Consider the following 19,713-nt stretch of genomic DNA (forward strand, 5'->3'; position numbering starts at 1 on the left):
ATAGAAATGCTTCTTCCTAATCTCCCTTGCCTTAGAAAGCTGAGACCAGCATGTCTTTATTTTATTTATCAAAAGTGTCTATGGATTATCTGGGGAAGAATAGGGAAGAATATATATTTCTTGTTTACTGAAATCAATTTTGTCTTTATTTTTCAAAAGACTTCCATCATTTGGAACTCTTCCCAGGAACACTCATAAGTAATACTTGAAAATGCAAACATCTTATTTTCCTTGAAGATCTTTCTAACCATGTTCTAAGAATGCAACATAAAGTAAAGAAGTTGGAAGATACCTGAGCAGATACCCTTCTAATGATGGAGAATCACTTTAATAACAAGGTTATTGCCTTCATGAATTTATGTAAAGGGACTATAAATCAGAGTGGTTCCTCAGAGCTTGGTGGAGAAATTAATCACATTGTTTTCCTTTTACTCTTCCTGTGCATATGTGGGAGCTTTGGCCATCATTGCCTTGACTTGCTCATATGATAATGGTGTCTATCATTAAGAAGACCCATAACCATGAACACAAGATTTGTCATCTTGATCAACTAGCAATTATTACCACTCTGTAAGCACATGATGCAATTTACAATAAAATCCTTCTGTTCTCACTCAAAAGCATATGCATTCTATACTCATAAACTAGCAATAGACAGGCAGCAATCCAATTCATACTTTAGCGAGTAGGAGGTGATTGCTTCTTTTCCAGTTGCCTTGGATCCTCTGGATTCTGAGCTTGCCCTTAGCTTAGTAGAAAGTGGACCTCTTGAAAGTCATCTACTGAGAAGGGAAGGCAGGAGCTTTCTCCAACTGCCCTCAGCAGTACCCACTGAACCTGAGAGGGAGCAAGTGAGCAGCAAGGAGCTCCTATCCCTGGCAGGCACTCAGAGAGCTGGGGTGCCTCTTTGCATCCAGGTCCTCATGGGGCTGCAGCATAGCATGTGATGCCTCCTTCCCCTCCCAAGGAGTGCGGTCTAACAGCAGTTGCCCTCAGGACACCGCAAATGTTCTCTGCTTATTGGCAAAATAGTTACAATGGAGCAAAGGGATTTAGCAGCTTAAATTTTTAAAAGTCATAATCTCCCTTCCAAAAAATCCTCAGCTGTTAAACCACTACAAGTAAAAGAACAGGAAACTGTGTTCCCTCTTGTATTCAGGAAACTGGATCATTTAAACATTTAATAAGTGTCTTTTTCTGTACAGAAAATATCAACAGACAACCTTAAACAACTTAAAAATACTGTGCTATTCCTACTGAGAAGAGCAGGTCTGTCTTTCCAAATACACAGAGTGAAAACAAGGTTCAAAAGAGGTAAGTTCCTCTTTTGCCCAAGGTCACACACCCAAATCTCTGACCCCAAAGGCTACACTTCTCTTCCACTCTTGTGTCTGGGCTCTCTAATCCCCCTTATCTGAACAGTTTTCCCTTCAGCCCACAGCTTAACATCACATGAAAACACAAGCATTTCCAGAGATGTGTTCTATAAGCAGTTTGGTCTATTAGGAAAAACCAAGCCTGTGACACCATTATCTACACATTGAAAAAGAACAATCTACATAAACTTATTTATTTTTAAGATTAAAGGTTGGGAAGCCTTCTAATTTTAGTGAAATTCAATAATAAGGGGAACAATCTGATAAATCAAGAAAAAGAAAACACATACTTTCTGAATTAATTGTATATTATATACAGATGAAACTAAGAGTTAAATATACTAACATGTATACAATTTAACATACTGATATACATTTAAAACATAAAAATAACTTCATATAATGCAACTAGATGTTCATCATTGCATTTTCAAATAATGTTTATGTAATTTCAATTTTAAAGCAAAATAGCCATTATTCTCTACTGATACTCTAAATGATAAATTTCAATAGCTCAGCCTTTTTGATAATTAAACAATAAAATCCATTAGGCTTACATTTATTCAAAAAAATTAATATTATAGTTTAGTTTACCTGTTCCTGAGTGCAACGTATGAAGTAGTAGAAACTGCAGAAACACAGCAAACATAATAACAGCAGCATTGGAATGGTTAAACAAATGCTACTGGCATCAAATCACTAAATTCCACCTAGCAATGGCAGCAGATCCACAACACAGTAAAAATATCCACCAAAATACAAATTATTTTTTTTAAATTCCTGTAGTCCTTGCATTCTAAATCAAATGCAAAAGAGCCTGCAGTGTCCAACGTTATACAATGGTGACACTAAACAAGGCCATAAGTACTGCTGTCATCAAAACAGATCTCTGCAGTGTACAGATTCTCATTGATTACAGCATTAATCTATAGCGCTCTGTGCTAAACTAAAGTGATTCTCAGTATAGCAAACACAAAAGTCCACCATCCCCAAGATTAACCATTTCCTAAAACAAGGCAGACACTGCTACCTTCCTGAAGGCAGAGAGACGAAATGCTCTGGTCCCTTAAAGCTAGCACAGGAGAAAAGACTCAGGCAGAAGCTCGGCAGCTCCTCCTGCTATTCCCCCCACCCATGGCAATTTACTACAATATCCATGGGCTAATATGACAAAGTTGAGCAGACCCTTGTTCACTTGTGAACCCCAGAAAACTCACCTCAAGTGATTTGGTCCCATTATCAATCACTGCAGTGTTTCTGCCAAGCCCTCTGTAAGAGATCCTTTCCTCTGCAGTTTGCCTAACTGAGGAATCTCACTCAGCTCAATGGCATAACCAGCACTGGGAAGCATAGACCAGAAGTACACCAGTGATTATGGGGAACTTGGGCTATTCTTGTGGGCCAGCCTATTGCTAAAGGTGGCTCATGCCTAGGAGGCAAAAGAACAGCCTCAAATAGGTTTTGCCAGGGAGATAGGGGAGTGCCTCATATTTCTTATACTTTTAAAAATATGTGTCTTTGATGCTTATACATGCATAATTCATAAGGCAATAGATTTTTCACCAAGAGGTAGGATAAGCATCCTGGCTCTAGGTCACCTTCATTTACTCTATCCACCTCTCTTGTATACAAAACAGTAGCAAGAGCTACAGCAAAATCAATTGATTTGAAATTTTATTTTGCCAATTACATTTTACTGTGGCAAATCATTCAGCTTCCAGAAAGAGCAATGAACAATGATATACTTCTCTTACCTACTATGGATTATTTACTGAGTAGAAGTAGACTACTTTTAGTTTGTTTAGGAAAATGAACTAATCAAATGATAAGAAGTGAGAATTAGGAACATATTTCATTAATTTAAAATAAATGCACTATGTTTATTTAAATTATAAGTGCTTATCAAAAATAATTATCTGATAAGGAAAAAAATTAATACAAAACCATGGATCATTGCATAATCACAAAAGCAAGTGCTAACATTGTCTCAAGAAAACAAACCAATTTAAACATTCTTCTCCATTTAGAATCTTTACTTTGTTTTTCTTTCCCCAAACTTCCAACTATGCTTTAACTAGCATCAGTCAAAAATTGACCAAACCCTTACTGGGAAAAGAGCAAAAGAAATATAAATCAAAGACTTATTATGTGCCAAATATTGTACTAAGTCTATTAATTTTATTTAATTCATTTATTTCTCATAGGCATATGGCAAAATTGATATTACGTATTGCATGTGACAGATGAGGCTCAGAAAAGCTAATTAAATAGCAGAGTGTATTTACTCACATGGTTTGTAAGTAGCAGAGGTGGGAATTGAACTTGGCTTTATCCGATTCTAAAGCCCATGCATGAGCTTTGCACTACACCATAGTAATTACTGTAATTATTTTTGTGGTTAACCCCAAAGTTGTGCCAGTTTTTGTTAACATGTTGTTGGTGGGGAAAACTGGTGGTTCAAGATGGGCCTACAACCATCTCCTTTTGTCCTCTGCATTTGGAGTCAGTGAGGATTTTCCAGAGCAGATAACGGAGCTGAGGTCCTATACTTGCCAAACTGGAATTTCTTCCATAATGGTACTGTCATAGAAGACACACAAATGGCATAGTCTAAAAATAGGCCCACTTAACCAGTACATACAGAAGAGAATGAAAGGAGAGTCAAACTTTCCAAAACCTATTTATATTGCTCCCCTTGTTGAAACAACTACCACATAATCCATGGATTTTTTTATTATTTATATATGAGAGCGGGGTGCATTACAATTCTTATTACACATATAGAGCACAATTTTTCATACCTCTGGTTGTATACAAAATATATTCACACGAATTCATGTCTTCATACATGTATTTTGGATAATAATGATCATCACATTCCACCATCATTTGTAACCCCATGCTCCCTCCCTTCTCCTCTAACTCCTCTGCCCTATCTAGAGTTCATCTATTCCTCCCATGCTCCCGCTCCGTATCCCACTATGAATCAGCTTCCGTATATCAAAGAAATATTTCAGCATTTTTTTTTTGATGCAGGCTCAAGGAAACTGAATTAAAACATTCCAAACACTCTATGTGGCTATTCTGCCTGAGCATTCAGAAACTTTCATATTTTTCCTCTCCTATTTTTTTCTTATTTATCACCTGGCATAGGCCAATTTTAAATTATGAAATCAGTTTGAATGCTATTAATCTAATGTTTATCCCCCATTCCATTTCATGAGTTTACGCTAATTTGTTATAATTACCTTGTGTTCCCTAATGTGTCTTGACATAAGGAAATGTATTAAATGATAACAAATTACCTTTCTAACAGAAAATTCCTAATAAGCCAAGCAAGGTCTCTGAAATGGTATTCATAGTTTTCAAAATAACATAATAAGAACAAAGAATCAATATTAGAATATGCTATTGTTAGGCTTATTCTAAAGCATTATTTCACTCATTGCTAGACACTATGTACTATAAAATCTCATGCAGTCACAAATGTCTGTCATTGAAGCCATCATCAACATACGAATAGGAGAAAATCTTCTATTTCCATTTTATCAGTTCAGAAACTTATATTAACAAAATTTATTATTTAAAATATTTCTAGTTTAAAACAACTCTGTCCATGTTGGGCTCCACGTGCCCCTCTGGACTGTGTGGCCACAGTCACTTGGCTGTGACTCCACAGCCACTCCAAAACCAACAGACTAAAACTCACATAAAAACTCACAACAACTGCAATTTTGAGTTTGCTTAACATGTGCCATTTGACCTTGTGGCACTATAGTCTAGGTTGAGGCCTGTGTTTGTTAAGATTCAGTTCTTTCATAGGAATGCAGGATCCTTTATTTAAAAAAACTGACACACTCTTCCTATTTTTTAATTGAATTACATTAAAAAAAAGACTCCAAGGTGTCATATGTTTTCCATTCTTTGTACTGGCATTAGATAGTCTGGTAAGGAACATACAAAAAAAAAATACACATGCACAATTAAGAAACTTATTTTTGTTTTTTCTTAAAACTCTTTCTTGGCTATTACATAATCATAAATATGACTAATCATTTTACAATCTTCAGGGCTATACTGTAAACTCTATAATCTCATTGTGGAGAGACACTAAAGATGAAGCTGGAAACCTGAAATGCTGTTCTATTAATAAAATAAAACAAAATCACTCTACACTTGGTGCAAAGAATGGAAATAGTTAGAATGGAAGTACAGATATAATGGGAGTCTTAAGTATAGATCTAGATATAATTGTAAAGAAAAATGAAGCAGGATTACCCTCCCCCCAAACTCATTAGCGGTTTCTTACCGGCACCTGCTCGATGGGCCTTGATTGTTCCCAATTCAGAATCAATAGAACTCACTTCTTTCCACCCTTCTGAAGAGACAGGTATCCCAGGTGCACACATTACAGCAACCTTACAAAGAAATCCAGCCTGAGAATTTTCAGCTTTGCAGTTTAAACCACTCTCTGCTGCTCAAGATCTTATCTAAGAAGAGTGTAAAGTGCCTTCTCCATCACTCTGCTTATATCATTGAACAACAGAAGCAGCAGAAAATGGAAACTGAAAGAAAACATGGGTGTAAGCATAAGAAAGTCTCCTTGCATGACTGACTCAGGTCATTGCAGGCACTGTGCAGTTACCAGAAGGATTGCTTGGAGAAAACACCATACACAAGCCTCAGTGGGCCTGGTGGTGTGAAAACTGGTAGCATTTACTGAGGAGAAGCATATTGGCATCTCTGTTGGGTTTTAACCAGATCCACAGGATTCAGGAAATAAGCTCTGTGCCAGATGACACTATGCTCCTAGCCATTCCTTCTGTTTACTTATCTCCCAAATTACTCTAACTAGTGTCCTTTTTCCCGCTGTGAGCTTATTTGTGAAGAAGGCTAAATAAAGGATTTTTATGACAATGAAATGGCCTATTGCCCATAGGACAATTTCTGGAAACATAATTCTTCTGCTTTTGTTCAGTACTATTAAAGTTAATTAATTGGGTTCATTTCTTATTATTATATCTTTCATTTGTGAAGAAAAACCACTGCTTTGATTCTTCCTGAAAAAATATGTGAAATTAGGCTGCCTTTGTACCTATCACATGTTCTTTATATAGTGTTTTTTTTCTAATGCTTAATAACACTCTTAACAAATGTTCCCTCTTCCTATTGCAGTATTTCCCTATCAGAGGCAAATGTTCTTTTACTATATTGGCCTGGGGGTTTTCCCTACTATAAATGACATGGTGCAACATTTCCAGAATATGAAGATCTGAACCTTCAGATAAATGGTATGCATATTCTTACCCCATGAAAAAGGAAATACATTTTGTCTTTTTCTCTACCATAACTATAATCTTTTCAATAAAATAGGTACAAGTGATTTAATTTAACTATGTTTCTCTGTAGGTAATTATCACTTTTTTTGGATTTTAATACAGAGAATAGTATAGTAAAAATACTGCAATAACATTGGATTTGAATACATTTCATACTTCTTGAAGCATGTTCATGTGCTTCAAAACAAATGTGTGAGGAACCAAGAAGGAGAGCATTAACAAGAGAATCAACCACTTATAGAAAGAGACATGAAGTACATACCAGACTGTTTTATCTTCAATACAGAATTACTTAGTGATTAAGCATAGCCTTTTACTTCATCACATTTTATGTTTAAATTAAATTTTAATTCTAATATGAGAGCCTTAAAATACACATAGACCTATTACAGTCAAATACTGTTAATATTTTCTTTCTTTCTTTTTTTTTTTTTTTGTGGGGGTTGGATGGAAGAACAGTGCTAGGAATTGAACACAGGGTGACCTGCACGCTGGGCAAGATCTCTACTACTAAACCAATTCCACAGCCCCCAAATCCTTATACTTTTAATGCTGAAATACTAATCACATATATTTTAAAAGTTCATTTTTTAAATATCCATAGTCCTAGTAATCACATATGCAAAGAATTCTGATTTCCAAATCACAAATTTCCTTCAAGTACATTTGGAATTAATTAACAATACTGCACCAATTTTCTAAATTCCATATACCAACATATTAGGAAATCAGTGCTGAAGCACTCTACAGTAAATGTATATATTATTTCTCAACTGTCCTCAAGTACTTTAAAAAGTTGAAAGCATCTTTACACATCTATAGCTGACTCATTTCTGTAATGTCTTCTTCTGATAACAAACATAACTTGTAAAGGGGAAAAATACTTTCATATAGGCATAAGAAAGAGCATGCCTACATAATACACCATTGATGGAATGTAAATCCAGAATCTGATTATTTTATGGAGCTACAGAATGAAAACTGCTCAGATAGAAATAACATACTGCTATTGTATTGACTGAGTTTATCCGTTTGTGCACCCTGCTGTATTGTATTACTATATTGGCACTTAAGAATTAACGCCAGGACAAATGCTGGCAGAAGACTGTAAAGATATTATCTTTTAGTCTGTACATGTGTAAACCACAGATATCTTAGTAATATCAAGATTATTAATTTTTAGAACCATAACCAGTGACAGAAAACAATATCTATGAAAAGGAAAAGCAAATTCAGGGCCAAGGTATCTCCTCTGAAATATTTCATTGACTATACCCAATACACCCAGATTTTTTTTCACTGTTTTTCTCTCCACTAGAGGTCTTTAAAAGAGAGTCCTACATTATTCTGTTTTTCTTTTAAAATATGCACATATGCATTAGTAATTTCTTTCATCTAGTCAAAATTCTGAACATTGAATGTATTAAGCACTCAAGTAAAGAGAAGAAATATCTAGACTAGGTCTTTGATTAAAATTTTAAATGCTATTTTTATTTCCATATTACAGATGAAGAAACTGAGGCTTTAGATGTGATAAGTGACAAGTCAGTAGCACAGCCAGAATTTGAATTCAACAAACCCAATAATAACCTAAACTGACAATGCTCTAGATCACCACTTCCTTAAATTTGAAGAGAAAATTTTACCTCTCATACAGGACAGTGCTCATGGTGGTTTATGATTAAAGCAATGAATCTGCCCCGAGTAAAATACAGTATGTTGCTGACATATAGCCTTCTGGAAACGTCAGTGTAGTTAGCTCTGCCATGTCTTGACCTCAAGAACTCCAGTTTATGAAGTTTTTAGTAGATGGTTTAAGATGAAAAGGCCCCCAAACAAATGTATTCAGAATAGCTGCATATTTTATATTTTCCAGAAAAACCATACTGCACATTACCATTAAAGATGTGAGAAATCCTGCCTTAACAACGTTATTAACCAGATTGAGCATTGGCAAACCTTATTTTAGCATAGAAGCCTACATTTGGTAAGACTTATTAAACTTATTATTGTTTTACATTAATACTAGTTGAAGAAATGCTTGCATCATCAATATTATTTTTGGATTTGTTAATGTCCCAAGTAGCAAAGAAGAGAGGGAAATATTGGATCTCATTTAAGACTTAGAATTGATGCTCAGGACCACACTGTTTCTTTGGGTAACTGCTGTAATAGGAGACACTGGTCCATGTCCTCCTCTGTCATGAGCTATCTGTGATTCTGCTACCACAAAGCAGAAGCTCAGATATCTCCTTCCTGACTCACATGGATATGCTGCTGTGTCAAGGTGTTCAATTTATTCAACTATACATAATCATACCAAGGCAACTGTCCTGAAAGATTGTAAGCTACAGTGAAACAAATATATTTTTTAAAAAATCAAAGCTTAACTGACATATTACAGGCAGTTCTAATTGTATATCTCTAAGCCCAGGATAAATCAATATTCAAACTACAATTTTGTAGAATACCAATAGCATGATAGAAGGCAAGGTATTTCTGAAAAAGTGAGGTTGAATAAAATATTAGGATTTGGATAATTACTTTATTTAGTTCAATTTTTCCAAGGATTGAGGCTACATTCATATTTGCAATTTCCTAAATCAGAGGTCTCCAACTTAATTTTAATAGGACTTATAAGTTTCCAACAATGCTGCTTTGGATACTAGGAGCAACTCTGACTATAAAATGTCTAGCTAGAAAAATTCTGAAAAGTAAAGAAGACTCAAAGTAATTGATATTATCAAGAAGCTCTGGATCCCAGATAACTCTGAAATTTGAATGAACTTATAAATATGTGAATTGTTTTCAAGTTGTACTAATTACACCATTTATAATATACATGAATATGAATAATTATGAGTGCTTCTTTGTTTCACAGTGTGTTAGAGGACAAGCATGTTTTGAAAGAAATCTTCAAGAATTGTTCAGTACAATTTGCCTCAATTTATATTGTCTTCCAAGCTAAGAAGTCCTGGGGTTTCCAGATCCTTACCCAACCACATAGGGAAATTGAAGTGAGAATAGCAAATACACCAAAATATCAGATAGCAATAGAATATCTCCCAGGAAGTACCTTTTTTAGGGAACTGGTAGGAAAATATATCTCAGCAAAAAGGGAGATCAAGAAAAGAGAAAAGGCAAGTTGCTAGTGTATTTACTTTAAAACCTGACTCTCCTAACATGGACTGTGTCTTCAACTTAAGCTCTCAACTGATCCTAAACATTTCCTATAGGAGACCTGGCAAAATAATATTTAAATTGCGTACTTTTCATGATGATGAGATACTTTAAAAATAGTTGGAAATTGATCATGACAGCCTAAAACCAGGTACAAATGTAGCTATTACTGACTGTCTTACTCTCCAAAAGATAGAAACCATGTCAAAAGATAAAGGAATCTAATAGACAAATCCCAAATATTGATCTCCGAGCACCATTTCTTAGCATTTGCTCATTTTTGTAACATAACTAATTGATTCTAGGGTAATGGGAAAGGCTTTGACCTTAGATCTTGATAGGGAAGTTATTATAGAATGAAGTATCACTGACCAAAGACCAAATGGTAAGAATTTAAAAATATGAAGAAGAGTGTGGCTGTGGCCATGTACATATAGTACACGCCCTGTCTTTTGGTGGCCAGTACTTAGGGCCGTTGATGAGTTACATTTATAACCCCAGCTAAGCCAGAAGGGTGGAAGGAGGACCTCCTTGAATCTACCAACATATGGGTGAAGATTATAGTACAAATCCTACGAGGTCTCGACCTACTGGCAACCCCTCTGATTTGGTGTGGATGTCTTCCCACAGTCCCTGGAGTACATATATGGTTGTGTTCAGAGAATGCATTACTAGGTAGATGGGTGTACAAGAGGCTACAGCAGCCATGACTGAGGCTGGAGGCTCTGAGGACTGCTGGCACATAGAAACTCAAAAAGAATTTGTTAAAGTCAGACAGAAATACCTGGAACTGCTGACAAATGAAGCAATGCAAATATGGGATTTCTCACCCAGAATGTCAAATGAGAAGTTACTGGAAAGTTTCCAGAAATTAAATATTGTAGGAAAAACCCTAAAAAGAAAAGAGCAAGAGTAAGAACAGCTGAAACCAGATTGCAAGAACTTCAAAACTTGCCCAGAAACCATGCAGGCCAGAGATAAGAAGATCTCTCTTTGGCAGTAGCTGAAGAGAGCACAAACAGCAGCTCCTAAAGCAGGCAGAACATTGATGGGAGTGAGCCCTGCATCCTCCTGTGGGTTGTCTCCAACAGCAAGGAAAGAATCTAAGTCATTCTGGGAAGAGACAAACCTTTGAAGTTTTTCAACATTACCAGTCAAGTAATAGAGAGTTTTGTAAAGTTATTGCATAGGGATATCAAGGAGCTTGATTCTGATGAAATCAGCTTTTTTTTTTTTTTTTTTTTGCTTTGGATGGAAAAGCAATAAATGTTGCCATAGAATGATAGTGAATTCTTCCTTAATTCAAGTCTGGTGCTCTTGAACACCATGTTGTAGTTTTGGAAAATTAGAAACCAGGACAAGACACCAATGTCAGAGGGTTAATGTTGATGTCCCCTACAATGGATCAATTTTAAAGGTTTAAAATATATCATAAAAATCCCAGGACTCATTCCTTTGTTTGGATGACTTTCCAAGTGATTCAGATACAAAGGTATAGCTTCATGTATTATCGGCCAAAAGTCTTCTCCAAGTCAGCCTCTGAATTCTGGAGCTCACAACCCATATGAAACATGCTGGTGATATCCAAGAACCACAATTCCACCTGCAGATCTTGGCCCAGAAGCTCCTACAAGACCCTCATTCTCTGGAACATGATGCATGATGAGAAGATGCACTGGGCCACCAAGGATTTAGTAGAAATGCCAAGAATCCCTTCCTCTCCCTAGGTCCTTTGCTTAGTTTTCCCAAAACATCACGGTATATCATGTATTAGAGATGGAAAAAATTGATTTGTTAGAGATAGATGTGAGTTAAAATATATCCCACACCACTTCCTTTGAAAAATGACAGTACTTGTGGGTGATTAGTTAATCTTGCCAAAAAGGAGGTCCAAAAAGAATCTATGCTTCATATGTGTGCCACCTGGAAGATGGCTTTCTTAGAACAGCTTCTTTCTGCACATTACCCATAAAAATGGGAGATTTAATAACCATATACCTAATTGGTCTGCATTTTCCTAAGATACATTTCAGAAGAAATCAGAAGAAAAAATACAAAAGAGAAAATAAGGAATATATGTTATCTTACCATTCAGTATATTTGTATATAAAATTTTGATATACATCCTATTGGTTCTTTCTCTATGCACCTATATAAACATTCTTCAAAAACACCATGTAGTAAAAACATAGAATTAGCCATGCCTTGCTCCCAACTATCCCAATTATATTTTGTAAATAAATATAAGAATACAAACCAGAACTTTTATGACTGAAATTTTGCTTAATCAGCATCATTTCACCATTATCACATTGCTGCAAACTAAACAGGCTTCCCAATTTTTATATTAGGAATACTGTTTTATAATAAAAAATATTTTTTCATATAATCATGAAGTGTCTATTCTTCCATGGTACCCCTTGCGATATAATCACATTTTAGAAACCAAACACAAACAAGTCAGTTAGAGGTGAGACTTCTAGCTACTAAATACATTTTAGAGTTGACTCGTTTGCACTTCAAACAAGTTCTTACTTGGTTTTAATTACAAACATCAGATTTGCTGGAGTTTGAGCAATGCATCAGCTTCCTGATTCATTAAGAAATACAAGGTCTCTGATGCTTAATTTATCTCATGTCTTCCCAAAGGTCCTTAATCTGTAACCTGACTCATGGTTTCCCATAAGAATAGTTCTCTTTGTGGCCCCTATACATAATGTTAAATTCCTACTCTTTGGGGTATCATACTAATTGAAATTTAATTTTTTTCCTTTCTAATCACTCAGCTACTAGTTGGTTATCCCTAAATTGTTTTGTTTTTCACCATTATTATTGATGTTATTGCTAATGGTTTCTTTCTTTCCTAAATCTAAGGACAATTCTCTTTCATTTCATGCTGTAGAGTTTCCTATGGATATTAAAATTTTTTCACTTTCATTAAAATGTACACTAAGTTAATGTGTAGTGGTAGAAATATTATAATCCTTTCTTTATAATTCAAATAATCAATGTCTAAAGTTAATTCAAATAAAAAAGTAATTCTGAGAGTAGAAAATGGGCTGTAATTACACAAAAATCAAAGTAAATAATATCTTGTCACCCAATGAACAGGTATATTGACTGAGGTATTGTTTTCAAATTCATGCTTAAGGGATACACCAAGAACCAGAAGACAGAAAAACCATGCTTTTCAAATGTAGCTCTCCTCAATGGTATTTTTGTATACATCTTATTTTCCTATTCAAAAATGTAATTTATTAGTTTATATTTTATTTAAAAAAGAAATATTCAATGGTGTGCTGGATCCAAAAACTACATTTCTACGCATCTATCTGTAAACTGTCACCTTGGTAAATAGATTTCAACAACTATATTTCTATGGAAAATTTAAAAAGCACATTGGAAAATATAAAACAAAATAAAATGTAGAAATATGCATTTTCCATTAAGTATATAATCAATTTCCTTCAGGAAAATAAAAACGTACAAAAAATAAAAATTATACTAACCAATATTAGATAACTCAAGAGAACAATGGAGGAAAAAGTGAAATTTAAACCATGGTTACAGGTGAAGGGTTTTTATAAGACAGAATATAATAGAGATGGAAAAGTGTATAAGGTGAAAGAATAAATACTAATCAGAAAGAGCAGAATGCCAGAGAGGTTGGTCTTTGGAGGCAGGGTGCACTGCCATTAACGGATTTTGTTCAGTGTGAAATGACCCATTGTACAGGGGTTCTACTGCCATCAACTGGAATGACAGTGTAAAGGCAGACATAACTACCATGTATAATCCTCTAGACACTGGAGAGTGATTTCCCAATTATTATCCCAATATAAAAGTTACTTTTAGTTTCTGTTCCAAATATTTGCAAGGTAGGTTTTCTGTTCTTTAATCCCTCCCTCATTTATAGATTCCCAAGCACCACAGGTTAATCCTGGGCAGAATTCACACTTAGTCTGTTAGAAAATGAATTCAAAGTACCTGGGTTGAAGTTCTAAAATACAGATGGATTCATATAACTCTTTATTTTACACCCAAACAGAAGTTGGGTCATTTTGGATCCTATTTCCATCCTAATGTGTCCCCAATGATATGCAACTTTTTAATGCGAAGCTTATTTTTATGATAACAAAATAAAAGTCCTCATGGAAGAATTAGCTGTTCATAATTATTATTTTCAGTTCTGAAATAATGAAACTTGAGGCTTTGAGAGATTCAGTAAGATGATCAAAGTGTTTATAGTCTCTGAATATGCCTAAAGCTGTCCTGCACATCAAACCCTCTTCATATAGTAACTACTAAATAAGATTCTTCAAGGTATTATATATCTCATAGATAAACAAAAACTGAAATAAATACTGAATGCCAGTATTTGTCATGTATGTATACAAACATGTATAGTCCTTAGTCTCTTTCTCCCTATGAGTATTATCAGGCATTTAACTATATTCTCTTCCAAACTCACTTATCAAAATCTTCACTTCCATTATCTCAGAATGTAACTATATTTTAAAAGTAGTGATTAAATGAGCAGAAACCAACTCAGTCACAAGGGTCTAGGGACATGGATATAATCATCAGTATTGAGGTACAAATCTGGGACCTTATCTCAGGAATCTCTAAAAAGCTAGATTTCTAGGACTAGCCCCAGGCTGAAGATAGAACAAGTATCTGGACCAACTGACTAAAAACTATTTATCAGAGTGTTTATTTGGTGCTGGGCACAATGAATCCCAAGTTCTTCCAGCTGCAAAGTAAAGGAGCTTCAAGGCAGGGGAAAAAAGCAGATCTTAACATCCAGAACATTTCCTTCTGTTCAGTAGTGTGTGAAGAGATTATTGTTTGCTTCCAAAGTCTTTCCCAGGTCTGAAATTCCATTATTCTGTTAAATTGAACCAAAAGTAAGGACAACCTTTTCATTCACTAGATAAAATGGGTCAAAAACACTGCAGTATGATTCTGCATTTTAAAAGGATACTAAAGAAAAACTTACTGAGATAAAATAGGTGACACTGAAATCTTCAATAGCAAATCTTTTTCTAAATGGACTTGGAAGCATAAATGTTTCCCCTTAAAATAACCTTTAGTTACACATCTTCTTAAATGTTCTATATTAAAATGGTAAGCATATATTACAAGTAAAATCTGCATAATTATTTTTGAAAATGTAGCCCAGATTTTAATTTAGTTTTTTTTTTTTCTGAATCAAGAGTAAGAATTTTTTTTCAGATGCAACTAAATGACTAATATTTCTAGCTATGGACTAATTTGGAAAAATATTATTAGGCATAATCATGTTAGATTTACAAATTTAGCATCTCTCTTTTTTAGAACTTCTTTTTAGTCATAATTTTAAAATCAAGGATTTTTTTTGTCATTTATATATTAGGCAGAAAATGACAATGAAAATCTAGCCTTTCACCATAATTATTTCCAATAGTTTCTTAATGCATATTATTAGAAATTAGGAATCAGTAATTAGCTTCTTATCTCAGAGCACACACACATATACACACACACACTGTCAATTTATTCTCTCAATTTCTTTCCAAGACTTAAATTGCACAGATTTAAAAAGCTACTGTCCACTCCACACCTACTGTAAGATAGTTCTCCATGTGTCTCTCTAAAACATTTAAACAAAAGCATCAAACACCTGAAATCATGTGTCTCATTTGTAGGAATAATTAAATTCATCTTTCCCTCAGTAATGCCAGACAGTAGCCTCCCCATTTATGCCTGCCTATTCTATCCCTGTCATTTGTAATACCCAAGAAAACCAGGCCTCTGTTGGGCATTAGTGCTAAATGTCAACCTGTCCCACTGTCCAAATGCTGTTCTATAGTAATCTTTTCTGTCTGCTTAGATTAGTAGGGCAAATTAAAGAGGAGATTAGGGAAAGCACTTGGTTGAAGGATAAAAGGTGGAGGTAGTAGAATCAAAAATTGTTTTTATCAGCCTATGTGGGAAAGTGGCCTAGGCAGAAGTGGCAAAAGAGATGAGGTGGGTTCTAATGAGAGAACTACTAAGAGGAGGCACTGTGTTCTACTCAACAGATTTCCAAAGTCAGGTAAGAGTCCTGATGAATGATTGGTATATATATAAATAGAAATTAAAGATAGATTAATATAAAAAAAGAAGCCAATGCTGTTACATCTACATGTGCCACTGCTGTTTGGAGATTCCAACTGTTAAAATGTCAATTATATAATACCTCAGAAAGCACAAAATTGGTTACTTGCAAATTAACATAAGGGGTATTAAACAGAATTTTGGTAATTTTATATTTTAATGGATATCAAATTAACTCACATATATGATTAAAAAATAAAATGAGGCTTTAAAATCATAAGTGCCTACGGTAATTCATTTACTTTTATGTTCACTCTACCCACACTATCAATTCCATGTCTCAACATTTTTTAAAGTATTTATTTTATTTGTTTTTCCAGTGAAAAACACTCAGATTTGTCTCTGTATGTTGTCTCTTTTATTTGGGATATTATCTGTTGGTTTATAATTTTAAGGTATTATTTGTGGCTAAAAATCACTAAAGACAAAACATTAGCTCAGTTGATTTACATAATTTTGCCTTCAAAATCCAATGGTTTGTTTATTGTTTTGTTGTTTTAGTTTTTTAGGTGATGGAGATTGAACTCAGGGCCTCCCACATACTGAGTGAGCTCTATCTCCAGCCCTTTTTATCTTTATACAATCCTTTATTTACATATACTTCACAATATATTTCTAGCCTTAGAATTTTTTAATTCTTCAATATCTTATATGAGGCTTACCAATACCAACACTTTTCCCCTCTTCAAAGCCCTTCCATTCCCACATCTATAAATTTTATCTTTATTTTGTCATGGACATAATATTTGTATTCTATTGTGTAAACATGCGTTACGTATCCTGTGTAGAAGAGAGTTCATACTTACTCTTGAAAAACCAAAGATCAACTTTTATATACTTCCACTTTTTAATTTTTATTATACTACCATTACATGGAATACTTCAGAATCCAGTAAAACCAATGATACACAAAGATAAAGTTTCCTTTTTTACAGATGCACTACAGTGTTCCTGTTCACTCAGAGGGAACTGTATCTAGGTTACTACTTCAACTGGCTATTACCAGTTATTTGAAACAATTTCATATTTTTGTTTGCTTTATATTTGGGCAATGATATTCTGTAACATTTTAATTTTTCTCAATTTTAAATTAGTCATTTTTATTGTTAAAAGAAGACACAGCCTTCCCTTACCAAATCAATTATGTCATGTAACTCTTTAGTCATCGGATATTTCTTAGAACCTATGACTTTCATCTCAATGAAGAGTTTCTGTGGGAGTCTCCTAGAAATGACCTCCAGTTTAAATATGAGCAAACTGTTTTCTGCATACAAGGTCATCCAGGCATTTCTTTGCACTGGATTCCTGGGTTAGTTCCACTATTTCTTGATTCTTATTTGTTTCAATTATTTGACTATTACCATTAGTTTTCTGAGTACATATATCCTTAAGTAATTTTCTCAGAAGGAAATTGAGAAGTAGGTTTTCTGAGAACTTGGAGGTGACTAATGGCTTTGATGTGTATAGAACTGTAATTTCAATGTTATTTGGCTCAGAACCTTCAAACCATTGATTAATTGCAGTCTAGAATTCACAGGGGATGACAAGAGCAAAGGTAATTTAACTATTAATTTTTCTATGAGCTGGCTTATTTGTTAATCTCCAAAGATGTAGACTTTCCTCTTTATCTTTCCTCTCATCAATGGTCTGGAGTTCTTATGTTTAACAATTATGACATTTGCATTTATTCTTTGAGCCTTCCAAGGGTTATAAAGACTTCCTCATGACTAATTTATTTTTATGTTTTTTTAAAAATTTTACTTTGTTATATATGACAACAGAATGCATTACGATTCATACTATACATATAGAGCACAATTTTTCACATCTCTAGTTGTACATGGAGTCACATGTCACATCCTTCATGTCTTCAAACAGGCACTTATATGTACATGTAATGATGACCATTGCATTCCACCATCTTTCCTATGCTGCCTCCATTCCTACCCTCCCCTTTTCTACTTTGCCCTATCTAGAATTCATTTAATCCTCCCTTCCCCCTTCCCCACCCCCACCACAGAATATTATGGATCAGCATCCTTAAAGCAGAAAAAACATTCAGCATTTGTTTTTTTGGGTTTGGCTACCATTATATTCTCCAGCTCCACCCGTTTACATGCAAATACCATGATTTTATTCTCTTTTAATGGTGACTAATATTCCATAGTGTATATATACCACATTTTCTTTATCCATTCATCTACTGAAGGGCATCTAGGTTGGTTCCATAGTTTAGCTATTGTGAATTGTGCTGCTATAAACATTGATGTGGCTGTGTACCTGCAGTATGCTGTTTTTAAGTCCTTTGAGTATAGATGAGGAGTGCAATAGCTGGGTCAAATGGTGATTCCATCCCCAGTTTTCCAAGAATTCTCCATACTGCTTTCCAGATTGACTGAACCAATTTGCAGTCCCACCAGCAATGTATGAGTGTGCCTTTTCCCCCACATCTTTGCCAATACTTATTGTTGTTTGTAGTCATAATAGCTGCCATTCTGACTGGAGTGAGATGAATTCTTAGAGTAGTTTTGATTAGCATTTCTCTAATTGCTAGAGATGTTGAACATTTTTTCATATATTTGGTAATTCATTGTATATCCTCTTCTGAGAAGTGTCTGTTCAGTTCCTTGGCCCATTTATTGATTGGGTTGTCTGTTTTTTTGTTTTTTTTTTTTTTTTTTTGGTGTTAAGATTTTTGAGTTGTTTATATATTCTAGAGATTAGTGCTCTATCTGACATGCCTGTGGTAAGAATTTGTTCCCAATTAGTAGGCTCTTTAATCACCTCACTGATGATTTCTTTTGCTGAGAAGCTCTTTAGTTTGAATTCATCCCATATATTTATTCTTGATATTAATTATTATGCTATGGGAGTCTTATTAAGGAAGTTGGGGCCGAATCCAACATGATGGAGATTTGAGCCTACTTTTTCTTCTAATAGACATAGTTTCTCTGGTTTAATTCCTAAGACATTGATCCACTTTGAGTTGAGTTTTGTGCATGGTGAGAGATAGGGGTTTAATTTCATTTTGTCACATATGGATTTCCAGTTTTCCCAGCACCATTTGTTGAAGAAGCTATCTTTTCTCGAATGTATGTTTTTGGCACCTTTGTCAAATATAAGATAACTGCAATTATGCTGGTTAGTCTCTGTGTCCTCTATTCTGTACCATTGGTCTACCAGTCTATTTTGGTGCCAATACCATGCTGTTTTTGTTACTATTACCCTGTAGTATAGTTTAAGGTCTGGTATAATGATGCCACCTGCTTCACTCTTCTTGCTAAGGATTGCTTTAGCTATTCGGGATCTCATATTTTTCCAGATGAATTTCACGATTTCTTTTTCTATTTCTATGAGGAACATCATGGGGATTTTAATTGGAATTGCATTAAATCTGTATGGTGCTTTTGGTAGTGTGGTCATTTTGATAATATTAATTCTGCCTGTCCCAGAACAATGTAGATCTTTCCATCTTCTAAGGTCTTCTTTAATTTCTTTCTTTAGCATTCTATAGTTTTCATCATAGAGGTCTTTCACCTCTTTCATTAAGTTGATTCCCAAGTTTTTTTTTTTTTCTTTTTTAAATGCTATTGTAAATGGGGGTAGTTTTCCTCATTTCCCATTCAGAGGATTTGTTACTGATATTCAGAAATGCCTTTGATTTACGAGTCTTGATTTTG

The 19,713-nt window shown here is 34.5% G+C and overlaps 1 protein-coding gene across 30 annotated transcripts in view; it reads right to left on the reverse strand.

The window, feature by feature from the left end:
- The window catches only part of Rims1 (regulating synaptic membrane exocytosis 1), a 442,859-nt gene that overhangs the window by 176,888 nt on the left and 246,258 nt on the right, over nt 1-19,713 (reverse strand). For 29 of the 30 annotated variants that reach the window (XM_026391404.2, XM_026391390.2, XM_026391389.2 and 26 more), the window contains exon 1: nt 5,686-5,785. The exons of the other annotated variant lie outside the window; for it this stretch is intronic. In XM_026391404.2, the coding sequence (XP_026247189.1) occupies nt 5,686-5,785 (100 nt within the window). Of the gene's footprint in view, nt 1-5,685; nt 5,786-19,713 lie in introns of those variants that run through there. 30 annotated transcript variants of the gene reach the window in all.

This window comes from Urocitellus parryii, chromosome 8 (genome assembly GCF_045843805.1).
Source record: "Urocitellus parryii isolate mUroPar1 chromosome 8, mUroPar1.hap1, whole genome shotgun sequence".
NCBI classification, from domain to species: Eukaryota; Metazoa; Chordata; class Mammalia; order Rodentia; family Sciuridae; genus Urocitellus; species Urocitellus parryii.